Here is a 13,196-nt window from a genome sequence, read left to right as displayed (position 1 = left end):
GCAAACTTTTGCTGTCTGTTTTTATATTCTGAGCTAGTTTACTTGATGATTTCTTGCCTTCCCTTATAGCTTTTCTCATGACTTTCTGTTGACCTTTCAAGATTTCCCAATCTTTACTTTGCATAAATTAGTCATTTCCATGCATAATTCCATTATTGTTACCAATCTGATTTACCGTAGAAGTGAGATAATGCTCATATGTAAGCTGGAGAACTGTTATGATATTTAGCTGCTGCAGCTGAAATTTCTTTACTTTAATTGCTCCTACTGTTAAATTGTTTGTTTGAACAAATGGTGAAAAACCTCCAAATCCAGATAAATGCAACCTGTTTTTAAGTGCCTGAGAGTGTGTAGGTTTCTAAATTTGAAGGTTGCAACAAGAAAGAGATTTGCAGCTATAACAGATGCCACTTGGACTCCAAGGTAGCTAGTGTAGTATAGATATATGTATCCCACTGTGTCTCTATTCCAGAAACCTCATTTGATGCATCTTTCAAGATACTAAGAAATGATGTGGTGCCAATCTATAGGAAAAGTACAAAAAAACCTGTTATTTTGCACCCTCTGGTGGTTGGACAAGCACTAACATTAGTGGAACCATGCAGCAACCCCGGAACCTGTCAGTTCTCTGTTTGGGATACCCAAGTAAACCTGTTTTCCAAACAAATTTCCAAACTCTATGTAAAAAAAAAATTTCAAAAAATGGTTTGAATCACAATTGTCATATCAATTTTTAGCTAATTGGTAACCAAGTTTAATTTTTTTTGCATCTACTGAATTATAGCCAGTAGTGATGAAAAAGATTGATTCTCTATCTATGCAGAATAAATCTGTGGCCTGTTAATCTTGACATTTTGCTGTAATTCTGATGTCAGAAGCAAAAGGCCTATTCTGTTCATTGATCTTTGCATTAACTAGTCTTCTCTTCAATTTATCAAAATCTTGGCAGCCAGCACGCAATCATGTCCCTGCTTAACGAAAGTCACCTTCTGAGCTTGCTTCATGTTTGCTGACAGTGCACTATCTCAAATATGACTTTTATACATTGCATCAATGAGAGCTTTGCTAAATAAAAATATAATCTGTTTTTCAGGTGTGTAGTTTTTGATTTGGTTGGGATCAGCAATCAAATTAAAGAGGAAAAGCTGTTCTTAGATTTGTATTGTATACTAGGGACCAGGATCATGAAGTAAAGGTCAAATTATTGATTTTTGCCAGGAGTGAACAAAATCTGTGCTTGGCAAGTAAACCTACTTTGAAATCAGTATAACTGACATGGAATTTTAATGGACCCATCAGCATTCTGGTAGTAATGTTCAGAATTGTGCTCCTGAACTGGCTGCGCGCAGACCCAAGCATTTCCAGTACAGCTACAATGCTGCCATCTACCTGATATTGGGAAATTGCCCAGACATAGCTGTTCACAAAAAAAAGGACAAATCCAATCCAGTGAAATACCACCCCATCACTATACACTCAATGATCAGTTAAGTGATGGAAGGTGTCAATGATAGTGCTATTGAGGAGCAGCATCATCACATTGATTGTGACATTGATTCCTAGTTCCAGATGCCACTGCTATGCACAGACCTTGGAGGGCTGCACAGTTGGAAAGAAAATTAGATGCTGTTGAATAGTACTTGCTAATCAATAAACTGTTTCTTGACATTCAATTTGGAAGCTTTGTTTATTTTACTGGGACACACTGAGGTCTGGAGATGCTGGAGATCAGAGTTGAGTGTGTTGCTGGAAAAGCACAGCCGGTCAGGCAGCATCCGAGGAGCAGGAAAACCGATGTTTCGGGCTGGAGCCCTTCATCAGGGCTCCAGCCTGAAACACATTTTCCTGCTGCTTGGAGTTGTCTGACCTGCTGTGCTTTTCCAGCAATACATTCTCAACTCTATTTTACTGGGACCACTGGCCTTAAGACCTCATCACAGTCCTGGTCAAAATGTGGGCAAAGGAGTTGAATTCCAGAAGTGAGTGAAAGAATTCCCTTCCCAGCAAGGCAGCATTTGACCTGAAATGGCACTATGGAAATTAAGTAAAATTGAAGATAATGGGAATGAAGTGGAAAACTCTCCACTTTTTGGAATCATATAGATTAGATTAGATTAGACTTACAGTGTGGAAACAGGCCCTTCGGCCCAACAAGTCCACACCGACCCGCTGAAGCGCAACCCACCCATACCGCTACATTTACCCCTTACCTAACACTACGGGCAATTTAGCATGGCCAATTCACCTGACCCGCACATCTTTGTGACTGTGGGAGGAAACCGGAGCACCCGGAGGAAACCCACGCAGACACGGGGAGAACGTGCAAACTCCACACAGTCAGTCGCCTGAGTGATATCTTGCATAAAGAAAAATGGTTGTGACTTTTGGAGACCAATCCCTTTAGCCCTGGAATGTTACTGTTGGAGTTCCAGGGGACATTTTAATAGGTTGCCCCCAACAACGCAGGCCCCCCCCCCCCCCCCCCCCCCCACACGCACACACAAACACACACACACACACACACACACACGCACTGCCCCACCCCAACTGTTTTATCAATGGTCTTCACTTCATAAAATTAGAAGTGGGGATCTATATTAATTTCAGTGTTTGGTTCTATTTAACTTTTTAGCTAAATTTGTTTTATTAGTTCACTAGATATGGGTCAGCATTTTACTGTCCATTCCAGTTGCTAAGACGTGGTGGAGCTTTCTGCCTTATGCAGTCCATATGATAAGTACAATGCTGCTAGGAAGGAAGTTTCATGATTTTGATCTCGCAACAGTAAAGGAGCAGCTACTATAGTTATAGGTCAGGATGATGTATGGCTTGATATATGGAGGGGAATGTGTCGGAGTTTGATGCATTGTGGCAACATTCTAGAGCGAATTATACAATGAACGGAAGAGCCTTGGGAAAAGTTGATGGGCAGAGAGATCTGGGAGTGCACGTCCATTGTACCCTGAATGGGATAGGTGGATAGAGTGGTCAAGAAGGCATTTAGTATGCTTGCCTTCATTGGACGGGGTATTGAGTATAAGAGCTGGCAAGTCATGTTAACATTGTACAAGACATTGGTTCGGCCGCATTTAGAATACTGTGTACAGTTCTGGTCACCACATTACCAAAAGGATGTGGACGCTTCAGAGAGGGTGCAGAGAAGGTTTACGAGGATGTTACCTCGCATGAAGGTGCTAGCTATGAAGAAAGGTTGAACAGGTTAGGTTTATTTTCATTAGGAAAAAGGAGATTGAAGGGGGACCTGATTGAGGTTTACAAAATCATGAAGGGTATAGACAGGGTGGATAGAGACAAGCTTTTTCCCAGGGTAAAGGATTCAGTAATGAGAGATCATGCTTTGAAGGTGAGAGGTGGAAAGTTTAAAGGGATACATGCGGCAAGTACTTCACACCAAGGGTGGTGGGCATTTGGAATGCGTTGCCAGCAGAGGTGGTAGAGGCAGGCATGGTAGATTCATTTAAGATAGGTCTGGACAGATGCATGAGTAGGTGGGGAGTAGAGGAATACAGATGCTTAGGAATTGACCTTAGGTTTAGACAGTACATTTGGATTGGCTCAGGCTTGGAGGGCCGAAGGGCCTGTTCCGGGGCTGTAAATTTTCTTTGTTCTTCAAGATGGCAGAGATCATGGATTTGGATTATGCTGACAAAAGAGCCTTAGTAAGTTACTGCATCTTTTAGAATGTTCATAATGCTGTCACTGTTTGAGGAATAGGTGTTTTGATCAAGCAGGCTGCTTTGCCCTGTTTGTGGTATTTGGGTATTGTCCTGAATACCCGAACGATAGAATGCAGAATATGTTGGAGGATCAACATTGGTTGACAGTTCTATTGGGCAATACCTACTCATCATAACCTGCTCACTGATGCTCAATTTCAGTTCAGCCGTTGCTACTTCTCCCCTGATCTCATTACAACCAATAATAACTTGGACAAAATGAGTTGAAATCTAGAAATGAGGTGAGGGTGACTGCCTCAAAATCATGGGCAATGTTTGACAAGTGCAACATCAAGGAACCCAGCAAATGGATTCAGTGGGAATTAAAACTCTGCTGGTTGGAATAAAATTTCACACAAAGGAAGATGCTATTAAGAAGTGGATTTCTGAAACCCAGGAATTAAATGAAATGCATGTTCAACTATGTTAAAGCCAAATTTCTTTCTCTTGCTTTCTTCTTTTGGATTTTTTCTCTCTTCCCATTCTTTCTGTTTCTTTTTCTTTCTCTTGCTCTCACTCTTTCATGTATACTCTTTCTTTCACTCTCTCTCTGGGACCTTTTATGCTCTTTCTCAAGTATAGTTCTCCAAATTTAGTTTATGCTGACCATGTGGTTTGGTTTCATGCTGTGTGGGAATCTGGTTCATGAATAGTATTCTCAGCAAGCCATGTTCCTGAAGAAGGGTTTTGCCTGAAACGTTGATTCTCCTGTTCCTCAGATGCTGCCTGACTTGCTGTGCTTTTCCAGCACCACACTCTTGACTCTGATCGCCAGCATCTGCAGACCTCACTTTTTTTGAAAGTGTCAACTGAACATTTAATGACGCTAATGTCACTACATGCATTTCACAGTTCATGTTATATGGATAATTTAGGTTTTTAAACACTTTATTTGGCATTTAAAAAATTATCAAACATTTGAATATCTAATATCTATAATCCTATTTTATGTGAAAGGATTCCAAGTTTGTGAATATGTTATTTCTTCATTTTTCCAGTATACATTCAGACTGTGGATTATTTCTCAAGACTAGTATTTTAAATAATAGAATTGAACATGATTAGTTTAAGATCACATTATCAGGTCAATGATTAAAAAACAACGTTTTTCTGTTGGGGTCTTGTTTGGTGTTTGTGCTCATGATGCTGAAGGTTTGAGAACTGTTAGTTATTTCATTACTTGTATTTAAAATGTTTTATTGAAATGTGCAACAGATTTTCATTGCCTTGTAAGTAATTGATTTTTTAAAAATGTAGTATGTTAATTTACTCCTGCTTCTCCAAGCATGACCTCTTTAAAATGCTGAACATAGCAAAGTGCAAGCTGGTGGACATAAGTCATAATCACTTGCTAAGTTTTCATTGCTCTATGAGGGGAAAAAAAAGTGCAAGGTCAGAGTGGAGCTGTTTGCTGTTGCAGGAGTTTACTACTATTCACAACTCTTCAGGTACTGAAGCAGTCTGTGCTTGCATGCTGCAAAACCTGGATAACATTCAGCTTTGGGCTGATAAGTGGCATGCAACATTCATGCGGTAACAGTCTCCAACAAATTACCATTGCTGAATTTCTTACCTTCACTATCCTGGGTGCTATCATTGACAATGATGGTACATATCAATTCAAGCCTGTCAGCCTGCTTCGATCCCTTGCAATTCCCACTGTTACAACAGTCCATGGCAGATTCCATTGCCCTCACCCAACACTCATCCCTGCAACATCTGAATAATAAAGATATCTACATCAGGCTCCTACTCATTGACTATAGCTTTGCCTTCAACATTATAATTCCAATCAAATTAATCTCCAAACTGAGTCCTACATCTCTGTTGCTGCCTTTACCTCTGGATCATTGACTTTCTGACCCACAGACTGCAATCAGTGAGAACAGGCAACAGCACCTCCTCCACGACAATCCTCAACACCAGTGAACTGCAAGGCTGTGTACTAAGCCCCTTACTATGTTCCCTGCACACTCATAACTATGTGGCCAAATTTCATTCTAGTGCATGAACAAGTTTGCTCACCATACCATTGTTGTAGGTTGGATCTCAAGCAATACTGAAACAGAATACAGGAGAGTGTATGGTGGTGTGGTGTAAACATAAAAATCTGTCACTTTCAATGTCAACGAAATGAAAGAGCTGGTCATTGACATCAGGAAGCAAGGTGGAGGGCAACTCCTGTGTACGTCAGTGAAGATGGTCGAGAGCATCAAGCTCTTCGGAGAGATGATCAACAACAATCTGACCCACTTTAATGCAACGATCAAGAAAAAGCAACAATGCCTCTGCCTCCTCAGAACGCTAAGGAAATTTGGCATGTCCATAAAGACTGCGACCAATTTTAAAGATGCATCGTAGAAAGTATTCTATCTGGGTCCATCATGGCCTGGTAACTGTTCTGCATAAACCATAAGAAACTACAAGAGTTGTGAACACAGCCATGTCCATCTCACAAACCAGCCTTCCATCCATTGACTCCATCTATATTTCTTGCTGCCTCGGAAAGGCAGCCAACTTAACCAAAGATTCGTCCCACCCCAGTTATAGAGTCTTTCAACCTCTTCTGTCAGGCAGAAGATACAAAAGCTTAAAGACATGCAACAACAGATTCAAGAACAGGTTCTTCTCTACTGTCATTTGACATCTGAATGCACCTTGCAAATTTCGAATTTAATGTTGACTACGCTCATTATGCACTTTCTCTGATACCATAACATTGTATTCCTCACTCTGTCCTTTTACCCTATGTACTTTGTACGGTAAGATCTGCCTGTACTGCATGCAAAATAAAACGGGCGGCACGGTGGCACAGTGGTTAGCACTGCTGTCTCACAGCCCCTGAGACCCTGGTTCAATTCCCGACTCAGGTGACTGACTGTGTGGAGTTAGCACGTTCTCCCCGTGTCTGCGTGGGTTTCCTCCGGGTGCTCCGGTTTCCTCCCACAGTCCAAAGATGTGTGGGTCAGGTGAATTGGCCATGCTAAATTGCCTGTAGTGTTAGGTAAGGGGTAAATGTAGGGGTATGGGTGGGTTGCGCTTCGACGGGTCGGTGTGGACTTGTTGGGCCGAAGGGCCTGTTTCCACACTGTAAGTAATCTAATCTAAAAAAAACTTTTCACTATCTAGATTCATGTAGTTACCATAATAAATCAAATCAAAAATTGACTAGAAACATATTGGGATCCAGGTACTGTAGTTGCAAGAGCAGGACAGATCTGTGAATGCTACAGTGAATTCAACTCTCCTGATTTCAAAAAACCTATCCACCATCTACAGATCATAAATCAGCAGTATGATGGAATGCACTAGATGAGTGCCGCTCCAACTCTTATGAAACTTAACATTCAAAATAAAGCAACCTGCACTGCAGACATTCAGTCGCTCTACCAATTGCAGTGTTATGCAACACTAACAAGAAGCATGGCAGCCAATCACCAATGTTTCTTTGGTGCCTTCCAGTCGTATGTCTGTTACTATGTAGGAAAACAAGGGAACAGGTCACTAGGAACATCATCACGTGCAAGTTTCTCTTCAAGCCATAAAGCTTGAAACCTACACAGACATGGAGAGAACATGCAAACTCCACATAAGTCGCCTGAAGCTAGAATCCAATATAATTTACCAGATAAGTGATTCCAGTCCTGGAATGTGCTAAGTCTGTCTGGGATCCTTATAGGGCAAGAGTTGCAGAGACAATTGAAGTGATCCAAAGACTTGCTACAGGGTTCTGCATGAATCACTATGGGAAATACTCAAGTGTCACATCCGTGATTGAATATTTGGAATGGGAAACACTACAGTAAAGGAGGACGACAGCTGGATTCTTCATGTTACTTAAAGGCTGTGGTGAATTGACAGAAGAAAGTACTTGGTGTCCTTCAGCAATGTCATAATACAAAGTAGTCATCTGCACCAACTGCAAAGACTACCGCTTTTCACGACAGCGGATTGATAATCTTCTTACAAGGACAAATCCAAATTGAAACCAGCTGTCAAAGAAAATAGTCTCAGTCATATTGCTTGAAACCTTTACGGCCCGCCTCTGGATTATTTCAATTTAAAAATTTCATTTCAGGATTACAATTTTGGCAGGTCATACCTGCTATCTATAGGAGCTTTGGCAGAATCTGTGATGCCGACGCAACTAAAGCAAGACCATAGACTACAGTGGCTCAAAAGGGTGGTTCATTACCAAATTCTTAAGGGCAGTTTTGCCTGTGGTGTCCACATTTCATGAACAAATTGCAAAACTGTTACAAATGTCACATGCATACTCAATGGCTACAAAAATCACACTCTCATGTAAAACTATTTCTATTTGCATTTATTTAGAGTTTTGACATTTCTCCGTTCAAGATATGTTATGTTTGCTGAAATATGCGTTTCAAATTGAGAACATTAAGCCTGGCATGACTGAAATTGCACAGTGAGAAATGGTAACAATAGTATAAAATGGCATTTTTTTACCACTTCATTCATTGGATGAAGGTGTTGTTGGCTAGGCAGCATTTATTGCCCATCCCTAATTACCTAGAGGGCATTTAAGAGTCAACCACATTGTTGTGGGTCTGGGGTCACATGCAGGCCAGACCAAGTAAGAATGGCAGTTTCCTTTACTAATGCCCTTTCAATAATGTGGTTGACTTTCAACAATTAGGAATGGGTAATAAATGCTGCCAAGCCAGTGATGCTTTCATCCTGTGAATGAATAAAAAAAAGTGTAAAATGACATTTCTGTTATCTATCCAATACCTGGTGATGAGGTATGTTGCAAGTTTTTGCTTTATTTACTAACTTAAAGATCAAAAATGTTGATTAAAATATATTTTTCCTTAGACTGGAATTTGATGATGAAGATGGAGAAGGGCCTAGCAAATTTTCAAGGTAAGTGAATTGAAATTTGGGGCTTTGAAGTATTTTCCGTGCATTGTCTGATGTTCATTGCCACTTACATTTTGGCCAGTATCACTCTTATTTGTTATAAAATAGCAAGTTCTGTTTTATATGACATAGCCTCTTTTGTCACAAACACTGAGTCATTTGTATAAAATAAAAGTATAATGATTGTTAATACACAATGATTTGCCAAACTTTTGGCAATACTCCTCAGCAGCATTTGGGTGGTTAAACTAGCACATTTGTCTATAGTTTGAGTTCCTGAAAAGAAATTCCATAATCAAGAAAGTCGAAAGAATCTGCAGCATGGTGAATGATGAAGAAATGATTTAGTAAACCTCAAAAAGTGGCATCACGTGAAAGACCATGATTACTGTCTAAATCAGAAGAAATGTGATGACTTAAAAGTTGGGAATGTGGGCTGCTGATGACCCCTAAATTGTCAGATTAGCATTCATTTCTATTTATCCCTCAGTTCCTTTTTTGTGGGGAAGGTCACTTTTTGCCTACCTCATCAATCCTGAATGTGAAAATTTGCACTTGCACAATAAGTGATTCACAGTAGCGGATGATGAGTGAATGCAGAAAAAAAAAGATTGGAATAAAGACAGAAAAAGATTTATGAAAACAGGTAGAGAAATCTTGGAGCATGTTGAAAATGGCAATCTTAATTGTTCTCTTGAGTATTAACAAAAATCTTAATTGATGAACAATAGCAGTTTGCATTTATAGAGCACTTGTATCATTCTAAACTGACCCAGGACGACTCAGGAGCAATATCAACCAAAATTTGATACTGATGTACAGAACAAAATGTTAGTCTGAGTGGTCAAGGAGGTAAATTTTAAGGAGTGCTGTGGAGAGGACGAGAGAGGCAGTCCCAAAGATGCACAGGTATTTGAAAGCATGGCTGCCAGTAGTGAAGTGATTAAAAACTGAATTATATTAGAGACCAAAATTGGAGCAGTCCGGAGGCAGTGGAGGGGTGTAGGTCTGGAGACGTTAAGGAGAGTTGAGGTCATGATGGAACTGAAAAGCAAACATAAGACTTTTAAAACGCTAAGGAGCCGTGTGGATCAGTGAGTGTAGGGATGAAGGGTGAATGGGGTTGAAAAATGTGATGCTGGAAAAACACAGTAGGCCAGGCAGCATCCGAGGAGGGGGAGAATCGACGTTTCGGGCATAAGCCCTTCTTCAGGAAGTGAAGGGTGAATGGGGCATGATTTGAGTTTAGGGGATTGACTAAGCTTTGGATGAGCTGAAGTTGTAGAAGGTGCAGGGTAGAATCCAGGTAAGGAATCAAGCCTTACAGGTAGTAAAGACATGGCTGAGAGATTTAGTGGCAGATGAGCAAACGAAGTGGCAGAGGCAGAGATGGGTGATGTTATGGAGGTGGATATAGATGTTGGTGATTGGAAAGTATGTGAAGCTGGAAGCCTAGTTTGAATTCCAATAATATGCCAAGGTTACAATCGATGCGGAAAGATAGCCCATGTCAGTCATGAAGGAATGAGCTTAGTTTGTGGACTAAAACCTTAGCTTCCATGCTTCCAATATTTATTTGGTGAAATTTTTTGCTGAGCTAGTGCAGGATGTCAAGTAAACAGTATGTCATATCAGAGGTATTTGTGCCACGGAGTATGCGCAGAACTCATGTATGTTCAAATGACATCACCAAAAAGCAACATATAGATGAGAAAGAGGAGGGGACTAGGGGCACTTCCTTGGAAATCCCAAACATACTAGTGTGGAAGCAGGTTAGGTTTATTCCCCTTATTGCTTCCTTCCATGTAATTCCCTGTAATGATTTTCCTTCTTACTCCCACACTGTATTTTCCTGCTACGAGCTTTCCTTCAGCAATGTTATAAGATGTAAGAGTAGAAGTTGGCCATTTGGCCCATCAAGTCTACTCCATCGTTCAGTGAGATCATGTCCGATCTGATTGTCCTCAATTCCACTTTTCTACCATATCTCCACAATCTTTGATTTCCCTACTGATTATATCCAAGGCTGACATAGGCAGACTTTTGGTGAATAACTAAGCCTTGAAAGCCCTGTGTGATTTTAAAAAAAATCTGAAGATTCACTACCTTCTCAGTAGAGAGACAAAAACGCCCTTCTCATCTCTGTTTTGAATGAGCAGACCCGTACTCTGATATTATGCCCTCTGGGCCCAAACTGTCCTTTGGGAAAATGACCAGTCTTCATCTACCCCGTCAAGTCCGTAATGAATTTTGTATGTTTCAATAAGGTCTCCTCTCATTCTTCTAAACTCCCGATGAGTCCAGGCCCAACCTACTCAACCTCTCCTCATCAGAAAATTCCTCCATACTCTGAATCAAACTATTGAATCTTATATGGATTGGTCCTATGCCAATATGTCTATCCTTAGATAAGGGAATCAGAACTATTCATAGTATTCCAGGTGTGGTTTGACTAGTGCCGTTTACAGTTTTAGCAAGACCTCCCTATTTTATTCCCTTTAAAATACATGCCAACAGCCCATTGGCCTTGCTGCTGAACTCGGATGCTCGTGTTTTATGATTAATGCACAAGGACCCCCAATTCATTGTCATCTTCAGTTCTTGTCTACCCATCTATCTTTGTGCCATCCGCAAACTTGGCTACTGTACATTCACTTCCCTCATCCAAGTCACTAAGCTGTATGGTAAATAATTTTGGCCCCAGTGATCCTTGAGATATTCCAGTAGTGACAACTTGCCATCCTGAAAATACCCTGTTTATTGCAACTGTCTGTCTTCTATTGGTTAACCATTCTGTATCCATGCTGATATACTACCCCAGCATCACAGGCTGCACCATGCGTAGTAGCCTTATGCATGGTACCTTATCAAATGCCTTTTGGAGATCCAAAATATTAAGTATGTTGGTTCCACTTTATCCATCGTGTTTGTTTTTTCCTCAAAAAACTGTAATAAATTTGTCCGACATGATTTCTCATTTATGATGTCGATTCTGATTTTACCTTGTTTTATTAATGGTGTGCTATACATCCTTGATAGTCAACTCTTATGTTTTCCCAGCAACAGATGCTAAGACAACTTGCTCATTCATCAATTTTTCTTGTCATCCTTTTTTCTGAAAGAGTATTACATTGGCGGTTTTCTAATCTTTGGGATTTTCCCCGAATCTTACAGGGCTGTTCCAAGATTACGAACAGTGCATGTACTGTCTCTGTAGCTACTTCCTTAAAAAAAACTGGGATGCAATTAACAAGGTCCGGGGTACTTGCTCTTCCTTACCTAGATTAGTTTCCCAATTTTATTTTTGAATAATATTGAGGGAGATGATGGCCTGGTTCTATTATTGCAAGACTGTTAATCTAGTGACTCAGGTAATGCTCTGGGGACCTGTGTTCAAAACCTACCAGATGATGAAATTTGAATTCAATACAAATCTGAAATTAAGAGTCCACTGATGCCCATGAAACTGTTGTTGATTGTTGGAAAAACCCATCTGGTTCACTCATTTCCTTTAGGGAAGGAAACTACCATTACCTGGTCTGACCTATATGTGACTCCATACTTAAAATAATATGGTTTATTTTAATTGTTCTCTGGGCAATAAGGATGTGCAATAAGTAATGGTGTAGCCAGTCATGCCCGCATCCCATGAATGAGTAAGAAAAGAATCTCCCCCACCCCTTTTAGCCTCTTGATTGTGTAGTATTTTTGGAATGTTATTAATTATTTATTCAACTTTCTGCCATTTCCTGGTTGCCTAATATTGTTTCCCCAGCGTGGTTCTCAAAGGGGCCTGTCTTTACTTTGGCCTCTTTTATTTTCCCCTCTTTATACATCTTAAATAAGCTCTTGCTATACGTTTCTAGATTATTTGCTACTTTGTCTTTATTGTTTTTTTTCCCCCTCTTTATTATTTTTCGATCATCTTTTGTTGGATTATAAAGCTTTCCCATCCCTCTGCTTTACCACTAAAAATATTGTATGTTTTTTCTTTCAACTGAATATAATCCTTTAAACTCCCTAAGTTAATCATCATTTTATCCATTTCCTAGCGCCCTTCTTTCTTAATTGAATATATTTGTTCTTGAATCACAAACTATTTTCTTGATCATCTGCAATGGTTTCTCAACTGTTGTTTCTGCTAAACTTCTTTTTTGGTTTGCTCCCACCTCTATCCCTATGTGTGTATATATCCTTATTTAAGTTTACCACAGCTGTTTCTGACCCACGTTTCTCTCTAAAGCTAAATTCTACCATTTTATGATCCCTGTTAACCAGGGGATTTCTTATTCTTGATCATTATTAAACCTACTTTATTACACGTAGCCAGATCCAAAATAGCTTGATCATTAGTTGGGTCTGCAACATTTTGTTCCAGAATCTGTCCCTAATACCATCTAAAGTCTTCCTTATGACTACCTTTGCCAATTTTTAATTTTGCCAAGATGATTTAATTATCCTGATAAGATTACTGCCATTTTTTACATGACCTCATTATCTCATAGTCTATTCTCAGTTACTGTTAGAAGGCCTCTCGACTACTCTTGCCAGTGTCTTCTCTCCCTTGTTTTTTTT

General features: G+C 40.0%; 1 protein-coding gene across 6 annotated transcripts in view; it reads left to right on the top strand.

The window, feature by feature from the left end:
* arnt2 (aryl-hydrocarbon receptor nuclear translocator 2) overlaps positions 1–13,196 on the top strand; it is a 464,688-nt gene that overhangs the window by 34,073 nt on the left and 417,419 nt on the right. For all 6 annotated transcript variants that reach the window (XM_060853234.1, XM_060853235.1, XM_060853233.1 and 3 more), the window contains exon 2: positions 8,577–8,624. In XM_060853234.1, coding sequence (XP_060709217.1) covers positions 8,577–8,624 — 48 coding nt within the window. The remainder of the gene's footprint in view (positions 1–8,576; positions 8,625–13,196) is intronic.

Source organism: Hemiscyllium ocellatum, chromosome 39 (assembly GCF_020745735.1).
Source record: "Hemiscyllium ocellatum isolate sHemOce1 chromosome 39, sHemOce1.pat.X.cur, whole genome shotgun sequence".
NCBI classification, from domain to species: domain Eukaryota; kingdom Metazoa; phylum Chordata; class Chondrichthyes; order Orectolobiformes; family Hemiscylliidae; genus Hemiscyllium; species Hemiscyllium ocellatum.
Note: the sequence above shows the minus strand (reverse complement) of the source record. Positions and strands in the feature narration are given on the sequence as shown.